Source organism: Aplidium turbinatum, chromosome 4, assembly GCF_918807975.1.
Source record: "Aplidium turbinatum chromosome 4, kaAplTurb1.1, whole genome shotgun sequence".
Classification (NCBI taxonomy): Eukaryota; Metazoa; Chordata; class Ascidiacea; order Aplousobranchia; family Polyclinidae; genus Aplidium; species Aplidium turbinatum.
The window spans coordinates 31,000,258-31,027,634 of record NC_137475.1 but is presented as its reverse complement, the minus strand read 5'-3'; the positions used below and the strand labels follow the sequence as shown (position 1 = coordinate 31,027,634).

Genomic DNA, 27,377 nt, shown 5'->3' with positions numbered 1-27,377 from the left:
TAAGTAACAAGAGGTAAATGGTTTTCTCACTTGGTTGGCTATCGCTACAATTATTATTGTTTATTTTATATTAAACGTCTGGAAATACAACAAGCGGGTAGCGCGCTACTTTTGTAAATTGGTAGCGGGTAGCGGTAGCGCGCGCTATTTTGGTCCAAGTAGCGGGTGCCCACCTCTGCTCAAATGTTCTTTTGCAATTTGCAGTTACCAGTTACGCAGTGTTGAGGTCTAGTCAAGCATGACCGGTGCTTGCCCGCTTCAGAGAGGTGTGACCACAGAAATAGAATAGTCTATTTCTGTGGGTGTGACCCACAATAATAATGAATGAATGACAGACAGCAGTGGTGCCACTCCTAGTGTTTTTCCACTAGATCTAGTGTTTTTGGATTGCATCTAGTGTTCTAGTGTTTTTTTAGCGATTTAGTGCTATATTAGTGTGCATAAGTTTGAACAGTGTTCAAAGTAGCCCCACTTATTTTTTGTTTGGTTGCATCAATGTATTTGTAGTGCTTTTCAAAGTGGACAGCGCGTTTTTTGTCTGGTTACACCCAATGATGACCAAATTTGAGATATTTAGCATAAATACTTTAAAGAATACACACAAATGAATGTGAAAAGTGTTTAAAGTAGATAGCGTAGCCTACCTTATGGCAGGCTTATAGTTTGTTGGCTAACATTTCGTCGGCTTACATTTGATGAGTGTGGAGTTCTTAGACTACACTACCTCAGAGATTGTGCGTAATATTGCGTTTTGACAATATATTTGGAAAGGCCAAATTTTGTTCGCCCCCCCAAAATGTTTTACTCTCCTACGGCTATGACTTCAGGTCTCTCACTTTCAAGGAAATTCAGTTCTATTTTGCAATTTTAAGGACTTTTAACACTCACTAACGCCATTGGCTGTCATTTTTGTACATTATGCATCATATAAATGATCGTGTTTTTATAATACTAGTGTTTTTTTCAGTCAAATTTAATACTTTTTCATGACAAGAGAGTGGCAACATTGACAGACAGCAAGTCAGCAAGGGAATGGCTGGATGGAGCATGAGGAAAGGCTGATCTTTTGCAGTGGTCTAAAATATGGACTCAACACAATTAATTTTTTTTGTAACAACATAAATCGTAATCAGAAGCAAATCAGTTGCAATAACTAATAATAAACTGTAGCAACAAAGTCATGAAGAATATAGACTTGTGCCCCAGTCATTTTTTCAGTTTAGTTTGTTTTTATTTCTGACTTAATCAATAAAAAATATGTTAGGGGAGACCAGGGACCACTAGGCAAAAACAGATTTTTCTTTAATAACTCAAATAATTTACAAACATCGTTTACCCAACACATTTTTCATAAAGTTCCACCGTTTGCTTACATCTTCAAAACATTTCAACAAAAAAATTTGATGTTTATTTTCAAGTTTTAAATGCCGCACTAAAGTGTCCCACTGGGTCTTAACCTAGGCCTACCATATTTTCATCGCCTAAAAAGAGGACACGTTTTGCCAGCAAGTAGAATTTTACGCTTGAAGAATCTTTTACATGTTTTTAGATCATTACCAGTACAGTATAGGCCTACGCAGCAAAAGTTACCAAAAAAAAAACAAGAAAGCAGATTGACTAAACTTATTTTTTCTCATTTCTAATGCTTCCTTAAGACAACAAATGATTTTATATTTTTAAGAGTCAGCAAACAGTGAAAAAAATACCTAATTTTTAGACAGTTTCAGTCAGATAGCAATGATCGCACAAATCTGCAAAATGTGACAAATCAGGCACGATCTCCAGGTCAAACCTTAACTTTTTTCAACAAGGTCAGCCTTTAACGAAATAAGAAATATGATTAAAACAGCGGTACCTCTATTCTAAATACCCATTGTCAGGCATTGTCGGGCAATGTCGGTTTTTTGGGGGGTTGTTGAGCATTTCTAGGGGTTGTTGAGCATTTTTAGGGGTTGTCAGGCATTGTCGAGTAGCTACTTTCAGGAATTGTTGGGAATTTCCAAGCATTGTCTAGGATTTCCAGGCATTGTCGATTATTATCAGTGGTTGACGGGTTTGTTAGGCATTATAGAACATTTTCAGGCATTATAGAACACTTTCAGGCATTGTCGAACATTTTCAGGGGTTGTCAGGCATTGTAGAGTAGCTAGGTACTTTCAGGCATTGTCGATAATTTCCAAGCATTGTCTAGGATTTCCAGGCATTGTCGATCAATATCAGTGATTGACAGGCTTGTTAGGCATTGTCGAACGTTTTCAGGGATTTTCGAACATATTCAGGGGTTGTTGAGCATTTTCAGGGGTTGTCAGGCATTGTAGAGTAGCTACTTTCAGGCATTGTTGATAATTTCCAGGCATTGTCCATCATTACCAGTGATTGACAGGATTGTTAGTCATTATAGAACATTTTCAGGCATTGTCGAACATTTTCAGGGGTAGTCGAGCATTTTCAGGGGTTGTCAGGCATTGTAAGAGTAGATACTTTCAGGCATTGTTGATAATTTCCAGGCGTTGTCTAGGATTTCCAGGGATTGTCCATTATTATCAGTGATTGACAGGCTTGTTAGACATTGTCAAACGTTTTCAGGGATTGTCGAACATTTTCAGGGGTTGTCGAGCATTTTCAGGGGTTGTTAGATATTGTAGAGTAGCTACTTTCAGGCATTGTTGGCAATTTCCAGGCATTGTCTAGGATTTCCAGGCATTGTCGATCATTATCAGTGGTTGACAGATTTTTAGTCATTATAGAACATTTTCAGGCATTGTCGAACATTTTCAGGGGTTGTCAAGCATTTTCAGGGGTTGTCAGGCATTGTAGAGTAGCTACTTTCAGGCATTGTCGGACATCTTCAGGCATTGTCTAGGATTTCCAGGCATTGTTGATCATTATCCATGGTTGACAGGCTTGTTAGGCATTGTCGGAAATTTTCAAGCATTGTCGAACATTTTCAGGGGTTGTCGAGCATTTTCAGGTGTCAGGGGTTCTCAGGCATTGTAAAGTACTTTAGATTCTTTCTGGCAGGCATTGTCGGACATCTTCAGGCATTGTCTAGGATTTCCAGGCATTGTCGAACATATTCAGTGGTTGATAGGTTTGTTAGAATGCCTGGCTACCCCTGAAAATGCTAGACAACCCCTGAAAATGTTCGACAATGCCTGACAAACCCCTCAACCACTAATAACGATCAACAATGCCTGGAAATCCTAGACAATGCATGGAAATGCCCAACAATGCCTGAAAGTAGCTACTCTACAATGCCTGACAACCCCTGAAAATGTTCGACAATGCCTGAAAATGTTCTATAAAGCCTAATAAAAGCCTGTCATCCACTGATCATGATCAACAATGTCTGGAAATCCTAGACAATGCCTGGAAATTATCGACAATGCCTGAAAGTAGCTACTCTACAATGCCTGACAACCCCTGAAAATGCTTGACAATCCCTGAAAATGTTCGACAATGCCTGAAAATGTTCCATAATGACTACCAAACCTGTCAACCACTGATATTGATCGACAATGCCTGGAAATCCTAGACAATGCCTGAAAATTCCCAACAATGCCTGAAAGTAGCTACTCTACAATACCTGACAACCCCTGAAAATGCTCGACAAACCCTGAATATGTTCGATAATGCCTGAAAATGTTCGACAATGCCTCACAAGCCTGTCAACCACTGATAATGATTGACAATGCCTGGTGGAAGTCCTAGACAATGCCTGGAAATTCCCAACAATGCCTGAAAGTAGTTAGCATATTCTACAATACCTGAAAACCCCTGAAAATGCTCGACAACCCCTGAAAATACTCCACAACCCCCAAAACGCCGACAATACCTGACAATGCTCGACAATACCCGACAATGCCTGACAATGGGTATTTAGACGCACCCCCTGAGAACCCCTGACACCTGAAAATGCTCAAAAACCCCTGAATATGTTCGACAATGCCTGTCAACCATTGATAATGATCGACAATGCCTGGAAATCCTAGACAATGCCTTGAAATTACCGACAATGCCTGAAAGTAGCTACTCTTACAATGCCTGACAACCCCTGAAAATGCTCGACAACCCCTGAAAATGCTCGACAACCCCTGAAAATGTTCGACAATGCCTGAAAATGTTCTATAATGACTAACAAACCTGTCAACCACTGATAATGATCGACAATGCCTGGAAATCCTAGACAATGCTTGGAAATTCCTAAAAATACCTGAAAGTAGCTACTCTACAATGCCTGACAACCCCTGAAAATGCTCGACAACCCCTAGAAATGCTCTACAACCCCCCGAAAAGCCCACAATGTCTGACAATGCCCGACAATGCCTACAATGCCTGACAATGGGTATTTAGAGGTACCGGTACCCTTAAAACAGTAGGCTGCAGTGCTGCACATTACCATTAAGATGCTAAAAATGGTGTGAACTAAAAAGCTGTTTCTGTCCTTGCAAAGCTGTAGGCCTATCCATGCCACAATTTTTTTTTTGGTGTAGCTTTGGTGTTAGGCTATAGTATACACATTGCACTTTTGGACATTCGTTTCGATATGTTTCAAGTAGTAGCCAGAAAAAAAATTAGGGGGGGGCCAAATATTTGATGAAATGATGAGAACGACAAAGTGTTTGATTAAGCCATCGCCACCTGATGTGCAGTGGCAGATGTGCAGTGGCAGATGTGCATCGCCACCTGATGTGTGTATCCTGGTGGATTGAGCAAGGAAAGCAATAAAAGTGGTGGAGGTTAGAGCGTGCCGAAGACACGCGTATTCTAGGGAGGTCCGGGGGCATGCTCCCCCGGAAAATTTTTGCAAATTTACACTCAAATAATGAATTATAGTGCTTTCTGGAAACACTTTTAGGGTAATATTTGTATGAAATTTATTGGCAGAAAAACAGCTATTAGAGAAATAAAACATAGTAACTTTAGCGGGTTTAGCATACTTTATTTCACACAAAATATAACATGATTAAATAAAATAAACTCAAACGTTTTCGACACGTACGTGTGTCCTCATCAGGAATTAAATCTGCAATACATAAAATGAAAAATCGTAAGATAAATTTGATTATGCACTGTAACTGTAACGACACTCTGGACTGAAAGCACAAACTGAACAAATGATACGAGAATGATTGCGAGTAAATTATGCGGTGGGAAACAGATCACGTGAGGTGTAGACTACAGGCATTGGACAAAACAATTAGAACACACACAAAAGGAACGATGAGCCACAGGCGAATAACTGCCGGTTGAGAGATGGATTGTTACGTTTGATTCTTAAGGCTTCCATGATCTTAGTCTGAAAATCAGATCTGCCCCGAGAGATGATTTTAAATTGGTCGATCGAGACATTGTCAGTGCACGTTTCACAAGAGGCGATGTGCTCCTTAATTGCACTTTTAGTTGTTAGGTTTGGGTTTAAGTGCTCCCCGGCCCTTGTCAACAACTGTCTGGTTGACATACCAATGTATGTCTGGTTTGCGTCACGCAAACAACTAAACTTATACACAACATTTGAAGAAAGAGCAAAGGGGGTAGGCGACTTCAATTGAAAATATTGGTGCACTTTAAATGTTTTATACACAGGATGAATGTCACATGAAAATTTTTTTTTTACAAGTTTAGCTAGGTTTTTCGCAAAAATTGTTGAATCTTTTCCTAGGTAGGGTATATTGATGAAATAACTAAAATCTACTTCTTCAGGCGTGTCTTTTGGTTCATCAGCCATGAAGGTGTGTAAGACTTTATTGAAAAAGGGAAAAGGATATCCATTTAAATAAAACATGTTTTTTAATTTCTTGATTTCTTTCCGAAACAACTGATCATCAGAACACACCAACCGAGCACGAGATAACAGACACAAGATTAAACCAGATTTCCATTTCCTAGGGCATAGAGCGTTATAATTTAAAAGCAAGCCAGTGTTGGTAGGTTTTCGCCAAATCCAGGTGTCAAAAGAATTGTCTTTAATTTCAATTTCAACATCTAAAAAAGCGATGGCCCCTTTCTCCCCCCCACCTGGCTACGCCTATGCATGAAAACCCAAACTGTCAAAAAGAGGACATTTGAGCATTTTTTAGTGTTCTTGGAGGACAATTCATTTTTCTTCAAAAAAGAGGACAAATCCTTTTAAAAGAGGACATATGGTAGCCCTATCTTAACCTAAGGAAGTAGTGGGATGCTTTAAAAATGCATTTAGTACAAGAAACTAGTTGCAAACAAAAAACAGATGTTACATTGCTTTTTTGCATACATTTGTGCATTACAAGGCATTGATGTGACACTTTACATCAAAGAAATGTTGAAATAAATAATTTTATTGGATTAATTCAACAAAAATCTCAAACTTACAAAACAAACGTTATTAAACACAAAATAGAATACACAATGAAGTTGTTTTAATGCACTTTTTAGAACAAGCAGTTCCACCTGACACAAGGGTCGGAGGAAGACTGTTGCAGTGCTTTACAAAGAATTCAGTATCAGTGTAGCTGTATAGAAGTGCAGTTGAGTACAATATTGTCATATTATTTCTGTATTATTACCGTATTTTACGGACCATAAGGCGCACCCGACTATAAGGCGCACTGTCAATAAATTGCTTTGATCAGTTTTTTGTTCATACATAAGGCGCACCCGACCATAAGGCGCACCGGACCATAAGGCGCACCGGACCATATATAATAGTAGTATCGGTACTGGTTTTGAGTGTAGGCAATACAGCACTACCGCACTTGATCCATACATTAGGCGCACCGGACCATAAGGCGCACGATCAATTTATGAGGAAAAAAAGGATTTAAAGTGCGCCTTATGGTCCGTAAAATACGGTACCCTGTATTCATAAACTGTACTTTGTCATCAATTTTAAAGCTGAAGCTATACCAAACACTTGTTCTTCCCGTTTCTACTTATGCCTGCCAAACATGGAAACCAGCATTAAATCTTTAAAATACCATTAACACAATCCACACACAATCAAGAATTTTCAATATTTTATTGACTGAACATATTGACAATGACTTGTTATATAGTGTTGTCGAAGAAACTCCCCTGCTTCAACCAGTCAGCAAACGTCAATTTCTCTGGTTGGGAAATAGAATAGATAACGACATCACATTTTATTTGTTTGTTTTAATTCTAAAGGTATTTTTTCTCTTAACAATAAGTAGTTACAATGACCAGTAATGGAATTGAGAGCTTGCTGGATGGAACAATTGGAGTTGGAGATGCCGTTCTTATTGAACCTTTGACAGAGGATGTCTTTCTTCAAAATCTTTTTGAACGATATCAACATGACAACATATATGTATGTTGTTGAAGATATAATTTCAAATTAATTTTTAATACATTTTGATACTTCTTCAATGACATTCATGTTTTGACTTCGCAATTTTTTGTTTTCATAGTTTAAGCACATTGAGTCACAAATCACATAACTATTTGTTTATTATGATAATGTAAATTTAAGAACTTATCTCAGTCCTTTGATAAAGTAAAGCCCAATTACCACATAGTTATGCTAATTTCATTTACAATTATTACATTTTTACATTTAAAAGGGCACTGGCTCGACACAGCTCAAGAGCATGTGACTGTCTTTAGTAAGACACTTGAAGACATGCCTGAAGATTATACATTTACACAAAGATTGGATTCCTTCCTGTTCACGTTTCATCTAAATCTTCAACTATTGGGCATAAGCTAGGATATGACAAAAATTCATTTGTTGAAATGACAAAATTTTAAGAGATTTGATGTTGAGCTGGCACCAGTGTCCTTTAGGCTTTGCTCGGTGTTATAGTCAATATTCAACAAGTATCAATTTTCAAATAACAGTATATGCAAGACTGCGAGTAAGAGCAAAGATTTTCTTGATTTAGTCTGAAATTGTGTTCTGTGTCATAGACGTTTATTGGAAGTGTAGTGGTCTCAATTAATCCATACAAGAATCTTCCAATCTATGATGCAGATATCATTGAGCGATACAGAGGGAGAAGCCTCTATGAGCTCCCCCCGCACATGTAAGTTCTTATTAAATGAAGACAAGTACCGGTAATGAATTTCTGCAAAAGTAGCTACAGTACCGTAAAAACCTGATGCTTTATTTCTTGCTGAAAAAGTCAGAAAATGTTTTGTTAGAATTAATGTGGGATGTCAGCTCATGTTATTGAGTTTTTCTGCAACACCTAAACAATGTTACACTTAATTTTCAGTTTTGCTGTTTCAAACTTGGCTTACACTTCAATGAAGCAATATGCTCGTGATCAGTGTATTTTGATCACTGGCGAGTCGGGATCTGGTAAAACAGAGGCCAGCAAGCTTGTAATGAAGTATGTGTCTGCTGTAAGCAGTCATTCAAGTGAAGTAGAACGAATAAAAGAGCAATTGCTTCAGTCAAATCCGGTCTTAGAAGGTGATAAATTAACTGTCATTGTTGTGTATCTATGAAACGCAAAGGAGTTTATTGGATATGTCATACAAAATATGTGTAATTCATTTAAATTTCTTTTCCAACAAAAACATTACAACGTTTTTTGATTAAAAGCAACCAGTTTTTTTTTCAAACATAATGGTCGTCATGTCTGTCTCATTTGCACAAAGCTCTTTCTTGGGTTTAGCATGTTTTACTTATATATATATATAAGCTATAATTATACTGTATTATATAACATACATTTGTTCTGCTACCATTATTTCATATGAACTTGCAGTTGTTCTTTGTGAATGTATTGCATGCCGTAGTCAATTGATATTGGTCATACTTAATTTGTAGTGTTGTCAGATTACAACAGTCTTATGTTATTTTTTTTAAGTACATAGGCCATTAGTTGCAATATAGGCCTACTAGCATGCCGAGAAGTAAGTTTTTCCAAAATGTTGCGGTAGGTTGTTGCTTGACTATATAATATTGCCATACTCCATAGTTTTAATTTCGTATAGTATGAGTGTATTGATTCCGCAGATAAACTCTGTATTCTTGGATAAGTTTAAAATATATTATATATATATAAATTATACAGTATACACTATACAGCTAATATCTAATTTAAGTGCATTTTTTACAGCATTTGGTAATGCCAAAACCAACCGAAACGATAATTCTAGTCGCTTTGTAAGTATTGTTTAGTTTCTGTGATTTTAGTAATTCAGTAAATCTTTGTCTCACTGTTATGTAGTTGTGAAAGCACAAACTAAGAATGAAGAAGGCTAAATAGCTTCATGGATTTACAGTACTGTAGCCTATGTGCTTGCTAAATGCTGATTTGTCTGAAAGTATGCTGTTGCCTAGTCTGAAATGTTGTTTTTTTAAGTTCAACATCAAATGGTGTGTCTGTTGCAGGCTGCATTTAACACATGATCCTAAAGTGAAATTTTCCTTCTCTTTGTTTGCTTTCCAACGTTTTTCCTCCATAATTTGTGTTTGCAACATGATACTTTATATGTACATTGTACAGTATTATTATAGAGTAGTTAATCAGATGACAAAAAAATTGTGATTTGATTAATAGAACAAAAATAGCTGATCTTGTTCACAACTTGTAGTAATTAAATGAATGTTTTTATTTGAAACAGGGAAAATATATGGACATTGAGTTTGACTTCAAGGGTGACCCCATTGGAGGAGTAATAAGCAATTGTAAGCATTGAACTGTAGTAGCTAATACCGTTTTAGCAATAATTATTAATAAATTATCACGGAAAAAAATAAACCATCAATTTGAAGGGAAGTTTGGTATATTTATGTGTGTATTATATTTATGTATTCACACGTAGACACAAGTATTTTTATTTCACCCTTGTCAGATTTGTTGGAAAAATCTCGGGTTGTGCGTCAAGCTTCTGGGGAAAGAAACTTCCACATATTTTATCTCCTCATGAGTGGTGGCTCGCAGGAAACACTTAGTAAGTGCACCGAAAACATTGTTATTTTTTACTTGTTTTATGTCAGTAAACTGGGTTTACATTAAAGTTGTCGAATTCTTTTATTAAAGATTACCGTATATAATCTTAGCGATATGTAGTGAATCATACAGTTTCTCTGTCCTAAATTTAAGCATTTGAACTAGTGTTTTATTGCCTTATATGGTTACGGTAAATGACGTACAATGTAAGGCGTATCTTTTCGGCACTGTGTTATTTGCATGCCAAAGCTTAAAAAAATATTTCTTGCTGAATGGAACGAAGTGCCGTCATTCATCTTACCGGTAATGCATGTTTTATAAGCGAATACATTTCCGTTTTCATTATTTATAGCACACCAGGTTGCCATTTCTCAAGTCTCAAGGCACGTATATTACTGCAACTGTACAATATGGTTCAGCCTCACAATTTGACTAGCGTCTCATCTCGATGTACTTTTGATGACGTCATAATAATGACTGGACTTTTCTTGGCTGGCTTATTCTGCTTTGCTAACAACCACTTAATCATTCGATTGGTTTTAAATTTTTGCAGAGAAACTGATGCTTGGAGGTAAATGCGCGGACTATAACTACACAAAGTCAGGCGAAAGCACCAGAAATGATTCTAAGTCCTTCGAAGATGTTATGGTTTGTTGTTTTTTTTCCTGACGTTCAAAGTATTTTATTTGTTGAGTTGACACATGCACTATCAAATGAAATCAAAACCATTTGAAAACTGCGATTCATGCTTGATGCGGTTGTTTTCAACCGTACAAGGCAAGTGCAAGTTTGTGGGTGACTTCATATCTTAAATTTATTTCACCTCCCGTAAAGGGACGATCTCGAATCTCTACGAGAAGTACCGGTAGTAGTCGAGTTTGGTGGTCTGCTTGCTTTAATCTGTTTCTGTGCGCTAATCATCTAGTCTAATGCATTCGTCATGTCACTAAATTAATCTCTACTTACCAAGTTTGTCATCACGTCGCAGATTGACCGTCTGAAAACGTTGAAGTAATGTCAAAATTCATGAAAGTTGAAGGATTGTGCGATGAGCCACTCCACGACATTGTAATTAGATTAAATGAGACAAGACATTTCTTTTTTTGTTTTTTCATTCGCTCATCGTCTTAAAACTGCTATTTTCGGTTATTTAAAATGGCCTTACGCTAAAGCGACTGCAAACTTTGATATGCCGATTTACTTTGAAGTGCACTCAGAAATTGCATTTACATCCCGAGATTTCCAGTTTTTAAGAGTGGCATACGTTTTCTCGGCTTTGATAGATAGCATACGTAATGATTTAACATATGGTTTGTAATTGCAAAAACTTCTTGAAAACTTTGCCACATTTTAGAGCTGCCAATTTCAAGAAGAAAAACAGAATGTTGCATGGATAAATGCTTATGCAATGAAGGCTCAGGAAAATCAAAATTACAACAGTTATTTTAACTTTATGATGGTTGCTCGTTTGGCAGTACAGTAGTAAGAATATCTGTGTCCAGTCGAGTAATTTGAAATGATTGTCGACCAAACATATTGGGTGTCGATTTTCACCCTCTGATTGTCTCATCGTAGAAGTTTTTATTCTTAGACTTAAAAAACTGTTTGGAAGCTTATCCTAAAAGTTTTCTATACTTGTACAGGCTTGGAACTACTGACTCAGGCCCGGTCATTGAGGTTAAAATAATTAAGTTTTTGCTCATTAGAGTCATGTTGGCCTTTAATTATTTCATTCATTAGGTGCTGTTCGATAGAGATCTTTCGTTGCTCAAGCGTACACCTGGAGAGTAGATACATCATTTTTCGATTTTGCATTTTTTAACATAGAGTCCGATTCTGAACCGACTGCACTATCGCGGTGGACTTCAACAGCGTCCCTGTTTTTTCGATCCCATTTGCTTGTATTGATGTTGTTTAATTCTTTGCTCAGAATGCTTTTGACGTGATTGGATTTTCTCGTGATGAGGTGGACAGCGTTCTTCAGCTCATTGCAGCTGTTCTCAAGATCGGAAATGTCAAGTTCCAGTCGCAGTCAACAACAAATGGAATGGAAAATTGCGTCGTCGAAAACGCAGACGGTTTGCACACGTTGTAGTTGCTTGGTTACGCTTTGTTTAACCTTTGAAACTTTGTCAAAGTGTTCGAAGTATTTTGCAAATTGAAGCTTTTATTAATCATCCATCTTTACTCAGACAGCAAAGTCCATCAATTCACCTTTTTTATGTACGTTTTTCTGCCGTCGTTACGACAGAGTTGATTGTATTTTGGCAGTTTTTATTTTTTTCAGAGGTGGCTGAGATATGCAAGCTTCTTTCAGTGGACTCTTCCATCCTGACAACTGCCTTCACTGAACGGAGAGTTGTCACCAAGCAAGACTCTGTGACCTGCACTCTCTCAGCGAACGAAGTAAGTGCTGCTTCCAACTTTCGCCCAGCTGTAAAAAACCCTACTCATTTTTAAGTTAGTCTAATGTTAAAAGGACAAGTTTTGGTGATAAATCGTCTTGTAGTTTTACTTGGTTGTAGCTGTCCGTTTCATTGAAATTTGAATGTAACACAAGAAATAAGGATTGCACAGAAGATATACGCAATTAAACCTAGCGGTGAGCTTCTAATTGACTCGTTTTCGCATCAATCATCTTTGCTGGTGTCATCAAACATAGGTTCCAACTGTCAAACCAAACGCTTTAAACGTTGAATCAATGTAGAAAATGTCTGATATCATCTGTCTGGGATGCTCAACTTGCAAGTGTGCCAGTTGACGCTATATTAGGATCAACGTCCAGACAGCCCGATTGTCTGGTAGAGCAACAAAGCTAATGTTAATTCGATGCTTGCCGAGTTTTAAGGTGGCTCATTAGCATCTTCGTGTATTTAATTGATATAATAACAAGGAAAAATGACTTAAGAACATAACTCATTTCCAATAAGCGTAGTATAACCACTCGCTTCTAGAAAACTAATAAAAAAAGGATTTTTAAGACTACAGTTGTTTGGGAGTTTTTCCAAAACTACGACGTTGCAACGTGCAACAAAAATAACTAAACTAAGTTTCTTTTTTCTGCAGGCTTCGTACAGTCGAGATGCCCTGTGCAAGGAAATATACGATCGACTCTTCTCTTGGCTTGTGGCAAGGATAAACAGCAGCATAAAGGCTTCCCAGGCCAAACATAAGCAATGTCGTGTGATGGGTGTGCTTGACATATACGGTTTCGAAGTGTTCGAGGTTTGTACAATTCATCTGTTCATCTATTATTTATTAACGTTGAATGTCAAGCACGACTGAAAGGTTCAACCTTGATGCAACCATAAGTTGATGCTATTAAGGCGCGAGATTAGTTGGCGAACAACACATCAAGTTTTCTTCAGCTTTATTTGTTTGAGACAGTTCTTGCTTTCGCCTGGGCAGCCGGCATCTAGCGGTAGACTTCACACCATAGTGACATCCTATAGGCTACTGTAATTGCATGTTGCACGGACAAAAGCACGATAGAATGGTATTTTGCATAATTGCTGTGTGGGAAGTTTTAAATTATGTGACTCGGTGTTTCGTAGGTGTCAAACACTAGCTGGTCATCTTAAGGTTACTAATTTGAGAAAACGCACATTTTTCATGCCCTACTTTAGACTTTGTTGCTATTTTTTTTTAAATACAGCCCCGTCTGAAAAATAGTTAGTTCGTCATTTCAACAACATGCAGATTTTGTTAATCAGAAACATGCATACTGCATAGGTATTAGGTTTAAGTATCTCTTTTCCAGACATTGAACTAACATATAATAATAGACGTCTACACTATGCAGACGTTGTATTAATTTAAAAAAAGGAACAGTTTTGTACCTGAGCTCGCAACAATTAACATATATAGTTTGGCAACATGATGTTACACATTATTCTTGTGTGTTAGATTGCAGTCACAGCATTGCTTTCATTGTTGTATAATACATTTTCAGAAGAACCACATGCAGTATTTTTTGAATTTAATTAAATCTGGTGCGGTGCTACATTATAAAAATCTTCAATATGACCGGATGACATGGTTATCAAGGTGATTACCCAGTTAATACAACAAATCCATTTCCGGTGAAGGAGTTAGGTGTTGGCACGACTAACACATTGCCAATCAACTTGATACGTCACTTCCTGTTATGTAGCTTTCACTGCAAATGATCCAAACGATTTCTAAGCTTCTGCTGGCATTTATAAATTTTAAGGATTTTTTTGCCATAGGCCTATACAGATCTTCCAACGTGTGTTGGCACTTCCCAGACAGCAAATAAGTCTGCAGACGTTGAATCGATGCAAATATGACGAATTTTGTTGCCTGGAAACACTGTGGCTGGTGATGGGTACGTACGATGGATATCGCTATCGAAGAATATTGTACATCACTATTACGTTTGTTTTGTTAGAAAAACGGTTTTGAGCAGTTCATGATCAACTACTGCAACGAAAAGCTCCAACAGATCTTCGTGGAGTTGACTCTCAAGGAAGAGCAGGAGGAATATGTCCGAGAAGGGATCGAGTGGCTTCACATCGATTATTTCAACAACGCGATCATCTGCCAGCTCATCGAGAGCGTGAGTTTTATTTCACTTCTGTTTATCTCTTTTAGTATTCCTTTAGTATTGAGTCGTCCATTTGGTCATTTAATCGGGCGATATAACTCATCGCTGACATTCGATCAACGGGCAACTAATTGTCCAGGCGGTTTTGGCGTTTATCTGTAATTTCGTTGTCACTTGCATTACGATTCAGCGTGTTTCAACATGGACTTCTTTATCGCTAAGAAAATCTAGAAATGATCTGGCATTAAAGTGCCTCTGACAGGTAAATAAATTCGCTAAATTTACCTAAGATACCAAAAAGATGACACTAACAAACTTCCCTGACCAGCAAATCGTAAAATATATCAACAGGCTACTAAGTTGCACGCTTGCAAACTTTCGTTGACATCGGCGAATCTGGCACTTATTCAATTATGAAAATAAAAACGGCAACACCGCTGTGACGTCACAGTAAGCGGGAAGGATACATTCTTTCTCTGTGATGACTTGGTAAAGTATGGTACGGCTACTGCAAAACGTGAATGTGTGGGGCTCTGTTGGTCTAAACTAAAGCATGTGCAAATTAAGAATTACCGAAATGAAAAAGTGAAGTTATTATTACTATCTGGTTTCGATCAAATAGGTTGAGTTTACTTTTATCAAACAGCATCTCAATTCAATTGAAATTGCAGTTTCATAGGGCTACAATTTTCATACTTTTTTATTTGTCCTAATCTGGCTATGGCCATTTACAGTGTAACAACCAGGGCCGGATTTAGCTGATGGGGGGCCCGGGGCACTTTTAGATCGGGGGGGCCCCCGCTGCAAAACAATTTTTTGCTCCTACGGCGCGAAAAACCACCTCTGCGTCTACAGTAGCATCAATCCAGCACTGCACAGCATTTTGCAGAAACTTCAAAGGCTAAAAAGAAGAAAAAATAACACAAAATCACATTTTTTCCACGTAGGGAGGCCCTTCAAAAGTCGGGGGGCTTGGGGCACCTGCCCCCTCTGCCCCCCCCCCCTAAATCCGAGCCTGGTAACAACAGTATCTCACAAACAGGACCTTTAATTTATGGTTGAGGCAATGCCTACAAATTGCTGTTTATGTGACATTGTCAGTGACAAAGACCGTGTGCTTTCTTTTCCCACAAAACAAGGTAGCCTACTGAGAAGAAAATGATCAAAGTTTTCTTCAAGTGTTCGAAAGTGGGATGGGCCATACAAAACTAGTCGTATATGTTCACTTCACTGAAGATGATTTTGTTAATACCACTAAAGTAAAAATGCCTACAGGCATGTGTTGGAGTGGATACTACAAGATGATGCTCTCGGAAGCAACAATCGGATTGTGATGCCGTCATGTATTGTTTGGCGAATCCGAAACAATTTTCCAGATCCAGATGGCCGTTACACAGGATTTCAATGGCCAACTGAAGGCACATTATGAAAGAGAGAGAGAACTTTTATTTATTTTTGAATAGTGATGATGAATTAAATATGAATGATGATTCGTACGATTTCTTCATTTTTCACTTCAAGTATATTTTAGGTTTTGTAGGAACGTATCCAGTACAGTTTTATTAAACTGCAAAAAACAATAAATCTTCGAAAAAAGCAACCGCTTGTACCAACTCCGACCAAACTGTGATCTACCAATTACATCTAAGAAGCGTTTGTTTCATCTGTTGCTAACGACACCCACTTAGGATGACGTAATACCACCAAAGTCGTCCCAGAGCAGTGAAATATGGAGTTTCGCCTGTGGTGGCGCTGCGGAGCAGTCGTTTGATTAAATTACGCTCTAACCAGTCGAGCTACAAGGTTAAGATTAAAAATTCGCTAAGTGTAATTCTGCGCTAGGAAATGCTTTAAAAAGTTACTATACTTGGATCCAACCTGTCAGGGGCACTTTAACTGTTTTTATAATATTCTCAGTAGAACGCCATATGGCAGCCACAGCTTTCCAGCTGTTGCTGCTTTAATAATTTGTATATATTTGAAAAAGAAATGGAAAACTGTACTTAATAATGAAATTCAATAAAAAGGCGCATTTTATGAAACCAACTATTTTCAGTAACTTATAATTTCTTTTCGTTAAAGCTGTCGGTTCCTTAAAGGTTGCTTCTTGAGTCATCATTTTCTAAAAAGTTCTCATCCTTGATTGATTATATCAATATTAATTATTCAAGTGTATGGCACTGTATTGAAATATATATAAAGGTATTAGTTACGTTAAAAACAATATTCTTTTTCACAGATGTCATAATGTATCCTATCCATGGTACTGAACACAGATAAATTCAGTTTAAAAAAATTAAACTGATTTTCGCTGTTTTTTTTGTTATCTGTTTACGCAATACTGCCGTCCGCCGTATGTACATTTTTCACTACGAATGTAGCGCTGTATGGTACTATTACGTGGCATTACATTATCATACAATCCAACTTGGTTTGTTTCAAATTCAGCCTCACACGGGGATTTTGTCCATGCTCGACGAGGAATGTTTGCGACCTGGTGACGTCACTGATCAAACCTTCCTGGTCAAGCTCGAATCTACTTTCGGCAGCCACGAGCACTTTGAAAGCCGACAAGACGCCAAGTACCTCACTGACAAGTCTCTCCCTCACGAAGCGTTTAGAATTCAGCATTATGCAGGAAAGGTAAAGAAACAGCGTTTTATCTCAGCCGCATGATGTAGCTCTTTATGTGCGATTGTCATACTGTGGTCTTATTCATTAAATCTTCGTTTAAAATTCATTTCGTGAGCTCGGTATCCAAAGGTCTGCCTTTTCATCATTCCGGCGTACCTTAAGTGTTACCCTGACTGTATGGAAAGGCTACTAGTGAGCAGCCAATCTTTGATATTTTCATCCAAGGGCACGTGGGTCTTCTCCATTTTGTAAACACATGATCGCATTGCGTCCATGACGCGATGTGCGGTCGATTCCAAAGCGCCACAGTCTTAGAAAAGAGAATTTGTCACTACGCGTTAAACAATGTGCCGTTAACTTCTCAAACTGTCTGATTTTTGTAACTCTTGAGTTTATGTTTTTAATTATTCTCAACTGAAAATTCTGAATGTATTTTAAAACCAAACCAACTTCTACATTACTAATATAAGTTTTTAACTGTTTCATGTTTATTTCTTTTTGAAAGGTCACCTACTTGGTAGAAAATTTTATTGACAAAAACAACAACACGCTCTTCCGCTCCCTCTCCGCTGCTGCTTTTCATTCCAAGCACCCCCTGCTAGGGGGGACCGAGGGTTTGTTCCCAGAGGGAGACCCTTCGTTGTCCGTTTTGAAACGTCACCCCACAATTTCCACTCAGTTTCGAAATTCTATAAACGCCTTGATGAAGAATCTCTTGCTGAAAAACCCGAATTATATTAGGTTGGTGATTTTGTCCTCAAAGCATAAATTAATTGTTTGGATATTAAGTTGTTTGTTTTTTTCGTAATTGATTAGATTATGGGAGTTGTCGTGAGCCGTGGTAGTTATACCCGGCTTCTCAGATCATTTTGGTGCTTCAAGAAAACACGTCATTACGACTGGGCAAAATATCTGAAGACATGTTGTGTGGAATGTGGGTAAAAAACAAGCGAAAAAAACCTGCAGCCTTTACACCTTTTTTAATTGCCGTCAATCAGCTTTGAAAATAACACGTCAAATTTCGCTACTTAGGATCATCCGTGTATGATACTCAAATTTGAACCTTTGGTTTGTAACAAAACCAAAAATATGTCATTTGATGTTATTTTACGCGATAAATTTGTTTGACATCAGCGAATACGCTTCAAATTGTTAAAGCAACACTTTAACTCCACCGCCAATGTCAGGTTTGCTCCTGTTGACTGAAATCTGGTCTTCATGTATTGCGTTCTCATCGAAATCCTACCACTCCCACACGTACTATGCTAATCTTTGTAAATTATACTTTCGAGTAAAGTTAATTTTGATGGTAAGAAGCCACCTTGTCGCCGGATAGGATAGCATTATATGGATGATTGTGTGCCTTGCAGCAATTTAAGATAATATCAGTTGATAAACCTATTAGCTGTCAGTTCTACCAGTACAAATTCATAAAAATTCACCAAAAACTTCAGCGATAAGTTAAACTTACTACTTAGTGGTGCAGCAATTGCTTCCCTGATTCATTATTGCATCTTAAAAGAAATAGTAACACTTACAGTGGCTTAAAAACGTAATTGTAAATTGATCGTTTTAATCAATCAGATGTATCAAGCCAAATAATGTCAAGCGCTCAGCGGTCTTTACTTCTGATCTCGTGCGCCACCAAGTGAGATATCTGGGCTTGTTGGAGAATGTGCGAGTGCGCAGAGCAGGCTATGCTTACAGGCAGAAATACGAAGATTGTTTAACAAGGTATCGCACTGAATACTGATAATAATCAAGGTTTTTTAAATGTTTTTGATGAATTTCATGTACTTTTTAGTCTTCCACAAATAGTGGTGCATTACTAAAATAGTGTTTGGAATAGTAGTTAATAGAGAATACAAGGCTGTTTGGAATTTTTGGTGACAAACAATTGATTCCTTGGTTGAATTGTGAATCAAAGCGTGACCAAAAGCGCAATATCAGTATTTAATTAATGCATTGACGTCTCTTTTGATTCTATATTTGGACAATGGACAATCCTATATTCAATGCTGAAATTTCCTTCTTGCTTATGCAGCCACACGTCTATACACAAGTTTTTGTTTGATTGTATGCTTGGCGTGCTGTTTTGTTCATTTGCAGCTAACTGACGTGACGTTTCTTCAACTGTTATTCAGATACAAGATGCTTTCAAGTGCAACATGGCCGACATGGAAGGCGGCCCCGAAAGATGGAATGCGAAAGATACTTCACGAGACCAACACTCCAAATAAAGAATACGAGTATGGGAAGACCAAACTTTTCATTCGAAACCCTAGGACTGTGAGTAAAATAATTCTGATGTTAAATTCAAGATTGCTGATGTTAAACTGTCCGTGTGTTGGTAATCTGCTGCAACTGATGAGGTTTATTATCCAATCAGAAGACCAAACTTAAATCAGCTGATTGCAGTCATGTCATTCATTCACCTTTGAAAGTAAATTAAATGAACATTACTCCGTTGCCAGCGTGGCCTAGAAGGTTATGGCTGGGAAATAGTCCTTTCGATGCCGTGGATTCGATGCCCACTCCAGCCATTTCTCTTTTTCTTCTGTATTTACCAAAGATAGTTCAAAGCAAGAGTTAACTCTCTTGTTGAGTGCTAGAAAGCTCACAATGCTGCAGTCAGCTAGTTAGTAGAGAAAACTCTCCTTTGTTAAAGTGTCTACCAGATAAAATACCCCATCTGCTGCAGTGACCTACAGATTACAAATTCCCCAACCGTCCACCTTGGTTGATACTTGTCACGCGTGATTAAGGTTTCAATGCCAGCGTTTGGTTATTTATCAAGGTTCAAAACCCCTGTGTGAGCTTCCCTCCCCCCCAAAAAAACACTGATGAAGTATTATTATAACTAAAACAATACAAAAACATCTAGATGTGTGTCGCCGTATTTTAATACTAACATTGACTGAGTCTATCGGTTCAGTTGTTTACATAAATTATTATTGAGGTGACATGTCAGTATCACTTTACGTGTAACTTTAAAATATGTATTCGGAAAGCCAAACCAAAGAACGTTTAATATGCTCAAATACGTTAGAAATAGGGTCTCCTACCTAAAGCCTGCCCTAGCTGGCATTTCTGCTTAAGTTTTTGTTGAATAGCCGCATCCATTGTGTGGTACAACAAAGGGCGCTGAAAATATCATGAAATCGCTTTACGGAATGTATGAATCTGAAATCACCTTTTATTTCATAATCAAAAAACCTTGATTCTAAACCTGCCTGCGTAATGCAAATTTTATTAAAGCTCTACGTGACTTAAATATTTTTTTTTTCATTTTTTATCTCTAAAATGGGGTTTAGAAGCATTGATTTTACTCAGAATTGATTTTCTTTCTCCTCTTGCAGTTGTTTTCACTGGAAAAGCTTCGTTCAGAGAAGCTACATGATATTGCGACGATCATTCAAAAAGCATGGCGTGGATTCATTTTGTGGAAGAAATTCCAAATCATGAAAAAAGCACAGATTGTCATCAGCAAACACGTTAAAAAGCATCAGGTGACTAATGATCGGCGCCCAGCAAACAATTTATTTATCTCCATCGTATCGACGTTAAGCGTCGTTGCAACGCTTTAAAAATACAACTTTTGTCGGGTGGATTTGTCTATAACTCGTAGGATAACTTAGTCAATAGACACTCGGCTCTGCGCACAGATAAATAGCAAGATCAGTGGATTATAGTTTAACCCTCGTCATTCACAGTAAAGCAGTGCATTTTCCCTACAACTGTCGGTTTAGCTGAACATGCTGTGAACACAACAGGTTTTAACCGACAATAGGAAAAATGCACGAAAAACGTCTATCAGCGTCATTGAAGCCGAGAGTCTATTTTTTGCCATCCCGCAATTAAAAGTGTTTTCCTGGACTAAACCAAGAGTATACTGAAGAGCAGCAGCCGTTTGGCTTCGTCATCCTAGCTTCGCAGATCTTCTGCCCCAGCGAGTGGACGTGGAATCGCACAATCGTCGGTGGAATGGTCTGCGTTCTTTTCCAAAATAGGCGACTGTGTACTTTACGGTATTCACTACACGGAAAACTGATTCCATCTCGATGGAAGATATTTGATTGTGATTGTTTGTTTGGTTTATATTTTTTCGCACAAGTGCTTATGTTAGTTTTTAGATAAAGCAAAAACTCATCCTCTATGATGTTTAGGCTCAGCAGAAGTATTTGAAACTACGACTTGCAGCCATCATTGTTCAGACATACATTCGCGGTTGGAAGGTAAAAGTTTTTGACATTCTTATTGAAAATTATAGAAACTTCGTCACTTTTTACGTTTTTTTCTTTTGTTGACTCAAAAAAAAAAATTCATAGCAGTTTTACGCCTAATGGGTAGTCGGTTTTCTTCGTAAAATTTAGTATTTTTCACATACACAAAAACGATGTGACCTCTTCGTCTATAACTTTCCGATTATCATCACCATTAACTTTCTTCCTCTTGTCGAGAGTTGGAGCCAATGAAGCGCCAAATTTCTCTGTTGTGACATTTTTTTCTTTTGCAGTTTTGTAATCAAGTCCTGACCAGTTTTTATATCATTAGTCCAAATTCTTGGTGATCTGCCTCTATTTCGTTTTCCATTCATTTTTCCTTCTAGTAGTTGTCCTAGAATATAATTATTGCGCATCTTGTAGCTAAAATATCTTAATTTTCTTGTTTTAATTGTAGAATTTCCGTATTGGTTTGCCATGTAAAGAGTACATCTTCGTTTGTGATTTTATCCTTCCATAAAATTTTAAGCATTCTTCTATAAATCTAAATTTTAAATGCCTTAAGTCGTTTTATCATTTGTGATGACAGTGTCCATGTTTCTGCATTATATGGTACTGTCGTCGAAATATGTCAGAATCAGGTTATTTATCATGTAACACAAACATAATAAAAGATATGCCATAAACTGTTATGTTCCATACGACGCGAGGAGACAGCTAAAAGACCAGTCGGACATCGAGTCAGCTGCCACCTCATGATAAATGATGAAAATAACATACACATTAAATATGGTTTATAAACACAGAGAAGACAAAAAAGCATTTCATAACTTTCCGATATGTGATCCAAAATCACTTGTTCCAATCATTTGGCTTCGTAGAGCGCATTATTACGCTGCCTGCGCATGCGCACTTTAGACGATAGTGACGTTGGTTTGTTTTGTAGGCCCGTTGTTTGCTTCGTGCTTACAAATTGGAAAAGAAGCGCTGGGATTCGGCCACGACCATTGCTGCTTTCTGGAGAGGATACAAGACGAGGGTGGAGTACAGAAAGTTCTTCAGAGAGCACGCTGGAAAGATTATTGTCAAGATGATGGAAAAACTTGTGGTAAACATTTGTTTAAAAATTGAATGCCTCTCTACAAAATAACTTATTTGCGATGACACGTGGAGTTGCTGTCGCTAGGACTGTGATCCATTTGCTCGCGATTAGATGGAAATATCGTTTGCGGGAAATGCAATTTGTATCATATTTTTCTTTTTGTTCAGTACCTGGCTGTAACTATAATCACGTTTCCACGGCGCTAGACGTCTTCTAACCATGCTTCAATGTCATTGAAGTTACTCAATTTATTCTTGTATCTCGTTTTCAAATTGAAACTTCTTAAGAGGACCGAAAAGTCGAATCAATTTTTACCACTACATTGAAATAAGGCGAATCATCGTCAGTTAGATTTAGATTCTCCAGGTTGCAGAAAGTGCAGAGCTATTCACTTATTACACTGTATGTCGTCGTCTTCGATGTCTGATTCAACACACGACTTTTATCTTTTTACCTATCTGTGAAACAAGCAAAATGACAACAATCTCCATCAGGTTCGTTCTACATTGCAGATCTACAAGTACTTGATGGGCATTGCGAACAACATGCCACCCACCTCTCCAATCAAGGATGAATGGCCCGAATGTCGTTATGGGCAACTCAAATCAGCTCACTCTCAACTTAAGGACATTTTCCATCACTGGAGGGTATGCTAGAGTAAAAGTGCTGGTTCTGTTGTTTTTTTTTTTTCGGTGCTGATACGTTTAAAAAAGGTTAAAAAAAGATATATTTTTTTGCGATTTCTTTTGCTTTCAATGCGTTGATTTTAGCTCTACTCCACAAGGCTGACATGCACACCAGTTTTGAAGCCAGTAAATCAATTTCTTTTTGCACTGATTCAACGGCTGCAAATGTGGAGTCAATGTATAAAAAGGACTCGTTTGCTGGCCGGGTTGTTTGTGACCATTCCCAGACAGCAAGTCAACCAACGTAAAAAACGGTTGGTTTGCTGTCTGAGGTGCTGTGTTATGCTGACCGGTTGTGTTCCTTTGCAGTGCATGAAGTACCGAAAGTCGCTCTCACCCGAAAAGTCTCTGCAGCTGTCCGAGAAACTTGAAGCTTCTGTGCTATTCAAAGGTGATGTCTTCTATGTTGTCGTCAACGTACGTTTGTTTGAGTGAATATTAAGCCTTTCGACTATTAAAATAGCCGGAGTTGCATCTGTTTCACGTTTTTACACGTTGAAACAGTGTAAAAATGCAACTTAGCTAGTTGGCTCACAAGTGGCTCATAGTTTCATGATAATGAAACTGCTTTTCGAACAATATTCTTACATCCTCCGTTCTTTCAAAACTGCATTTTTAACAGATTTGTTTTTCAGGCAAAAAATCCCTTTACCCGACATCCTTACCCAAGCCGTTTAAAGGCGACCACATCGCAATCTCAAGCAATGAAAAATGGGCAAAGGCTTCGGAGGGCGATAGTGTTGTGTTGTTCGCTGGTAATGGATTTAAGATCAACCGCGCGAATGGAAAGGTAATTTTCATGGCCAGAAACGAATCTTTTTTATTGTCTGTGGCTGATTGTCTTGGGATGAAACAAATACCTCAACAAATTAGCAGTTTTATGTTTAAAGGTTTAGAGTTATAATCGGTTTCCGTCGTAATGCGTGCAGTTCTCTACTGATAAACTTATCCTGGGAACGCAGAAAACTATTTTTTGTACATTGTTTTTTTTTTGAAGTTACGCAGCTAAGATCACGAATTGTAATACGGACAAAAAAAACTCTTTCTGAAATGTATGAGTTGTAAAAGAACGAAAATGCGATCTTTTATTTCATGCAGGCTGTCGGCGGTATGGTCGTTCTTGGTAAAAAAAACTTCGTTGTTTTGGACGAGAAATTCCACGTGAAAAGTCGCATTCCTATTCAAGAAATCACCAAATTGTCCTTCTCGCCATTCAACGACGACAGTGTGGTGGTGCACGTTAATTCTAACGCTGTGAGTATTGTGAAGGATCGGCCGTTGTATGAGTGTCATAGCACGTTGTCAAAGGTCGTTTTCTTTGAGGACTTTTTTCGCTATGAAATATTTCTGTTTTTTTTTTTTTTTGGAAATCAATGATATTCATACATAAATTTTTGTAGTTGATATGTGTTCCTCATGTAAGCGAATGTTCATCGTTTCACTCGCCGGCACAACTTTTGGCAAGACAAGAAGTCGACTGAGTGATGAAAAGGTCTGCGCGACAGTCTGAAGGACGTCGGTTCGACACCGCTCCTGAGCACGTGGTAGTGTCTCGACAAAAACACCTTCATTGCATGCCAAAACAAGATTAACAGCTGACTTCAAGATTTATTTGTCCCTTCGCTTCTTCTTGTCTGTTGTGCTGCATCTGTCATCGCAGCGAAGTGTATGTTATCGCAATGGGCGCAAAATAAAACATGATTTTTATCATAAGAAACCTTTCTGTCTTGTTTTAATCGCTTCATCCTTGCAAAAATCTCACGGTTTCTAGGAGATCAAGAATAACAAAGGGGATTTAATGCTGGTTGTCAATAACTCAATCGAATTTGCGACCAAGTTAACGTTGAAGATGAAGAAGGACAACAAGGAGCTTACTTGCAACATGGCCAAGAGGTGATCATTTTTATAGCTTTTTCTGAAAATATAGTTCGTATTTATGTTTTACATATAAATCATTAAACCCACGGATCTTCATCGTTCTTATTTAGATCATGAGGAGCTAACCCAATCAATTGTAGTTCAAATCTTTGGACAAACGATTGGTAGAGTAATACACAAGTAGTCGACTATTTGTGCAGCACTTATTGGGTTGGACAGCTCGAATAGCGCTGTTTGAATGACAATTAAGCGAATGAGTTTGCTGCAGTATTTCAAGCTCTACCGAGAAAACAAGAATCGCAAGAACTAAAGTTCATAAGTAGCTTTCTCACTTTGATGGTAAATAATTGTGTAACCAGCAGGTGTATTTATGCAAAACTGCATCTTTGGTTTGCTCTACTTATGCTTTGCATTGTACACTATGCAGTAGAATGGCAGAGAGTATAGCACACCATGTATGTAATGTATCTCCCAACATAGACGTTGTAGTTTAGCTGTGTTTTGCGAAGGAAACCGATTGGTTTGTTTTCGTCATAAACAATGCCAGGACTTGTTCCGTTCGACTTCATGCGATTGCTACACCTTCTTCCAACTAGCAAAATCCGCTCTTTTCACGTGGATTCAACGTCAACAGACGTTGAAACTATGTGAAAAGAACGGATTTTACTAGCTGGATTATTTATTATCAACGTTTCAGCATCGACCTACACTGCAAATCGGACATGCAGATGATTTTCACCCAACGAAATGACGCAGCCACAGACGGACCGCCAGTCGTCAAGAAGGTAAAAAACACATTTGAAGTTACGGTCCCATGAGATGTGACCGACTGCAGTGAGAATTTGCGCTATATTTGCATGGGTATGATGTGCGTATTGGTAAGAATTTTTTATAAAACCCTTTGCAAAAAGCTTCAAAATCATACAGTGTTTATCAAAATTGAAATTCATTGAATTGTTGCTTTTTTATAGTTTTTAATTGCAACTAACTTTGGTTACTGAGTTCCATTTTCCTGCTTTGCGTTATATTGTGTAGAAAGTACATCTAGTGCATCATAATTTCCCAGCTACTACGTTTTCAATGCTCTCGTGGGCTTATAACTCGTTACTTTTTTTCTACGTATGTTGATATCGATTTGCAATAATGCCAAAAGATTCTAAATTGTTTTTACTTTTCTGTTCTGCAGTGATCATGAAATTTTTGTTGGCGCAAACATAGCCCTGTTATCACATCGCATAACTGTGTCATACCTTACCTTTTGAGATTTTCATCATGTAGACTGATTGCAGTGTTTAGCAGAGACTGGTCTTCATCTCGTCATGTACAGCTTGCTTGTTGCCTGCTTTTGCCTTTTCATTGTTAAGTGTAATCTAAGAACGTATTGTATGTTACCCACGAACAATAGCACTGCCACCGCACACGCTTTCGTGGTAAGCGTATCACTTTATTCACGAAGTGGCTATATCTACGGCACTGGGTGCCGTGGTTTCGATGAAGAGTTTTTTGCGTAGAAAGTGTTGCCATGGTTAGGGTTTGAGTTTTACTCTCTCCCCAGAACTTAAAAATTTTCAAAATTACAAGTTTTTGCCTTCAACGACTTGAAGTTTTCTCAGATTCAGAACTAATTCCTTATCTGGCAACACTAGTACCGTAGATATAGCCACGTTCCAAAGGTTAGTTTGCGTGCGAATCTTTTTTGTTTGTTTGTATTTACATGGTATAGATGTTTTTGCACTTTCCTTCAGTTGAATCTAGTACGGCTCTTTCAGGAAGACATTCGCTTGTCTCTGTGAAATGTCGTGTAGATATATCTGCATTCCCATATAAAGTGTTTTCTGCGTAGTAGCCTACTTTTCCCTTGGTAAATGTTTCGTCTATAGTACGTTTATTTACGTCTATAGTACGTTTATTTGCTTTTGTTACAGTCTAATGCCGTAATCTTCATGTACGTTTAATGTGACATCCAAAGTTTTTGCATTTTTTCGATTTTGAACACATTTTGTTTACCGGTGTAGCAGTCCAAGAGTTACTGCATGCCAAAAGTTACAAGAGTTGCCAAATATTTCATTTAAATTTTATTTAATTTTGGTTTGACAAATAATTAAATTTTTAATCTCTCAAAAGGTCAGATTAATAATTATAAGTATTTGTAATGTTGATTGAAAAGCTTGCATTAGTTTGAGAGCAAGAAATTCATTACACTTAGTTAAAACAATTTTCGCTTTTCTATCGATTGCAAAAACGGCGGGCACCGCTGGTAACTTTTGGACTGACAGTAACTTCCAGACTGCAACGCCGCAGAAGCAGTCCAAAAGTTACTGCTATTGTAAGTGAGTGTGCTTTTTCGAAATTCTTTTGAGAAAACTTGTAAATGGACTGAAA

At 37.8% G+C, this 27,377-nt stretch overlaps 1 protein-coding gene across 1 annotated transcript; it reads left to right on the top strand.

Moving 5' to 3' along the window:
- Positions 1-604: 604 nt before the first annotated feature.
- Positions 605-26,244, top strand: LOC145768142 (unconventional myosin-Ib-like). Its single transcript, XM_082579615.1, has 25 exons — positions 605-619; positions 7,199-7,309; positions 7,909-8,024; positions 8,217-8,416; positions 9,069-9,115; positions 9,577-9,640; positions 9,808-9,906; positions 10,459-10,553; positions 11,836-11,983; positions 12,193-12,311; positions 12,972-13,130; positions 14,317-14,484; positions 16,921-17,115; positions 17,612-17,847; positions 18,691-18,840; positions 19,251-19,395; positions 20,466-20,615; positions 21,273-21,341; positions 22,276-22,437; positions 22,944-23,078; positions 23,427-23,508; positions 23,753-23,907; positions 24,216-24,371; positions 24,889-25,010; positions 25,693-26,244. Exons 1-25 carry the CDS (start codon positions 605-607, stop codon positions 25,811-25,813), a joined length of 3,219 nt encoding a protein of 1,072 aa, XP_082435741.1. The 3' UTR covers positions 25,814-26,244.
- The last annotated feature ends 1,133 nt before the right edge of the window (positions 26,245-27,377 follow it).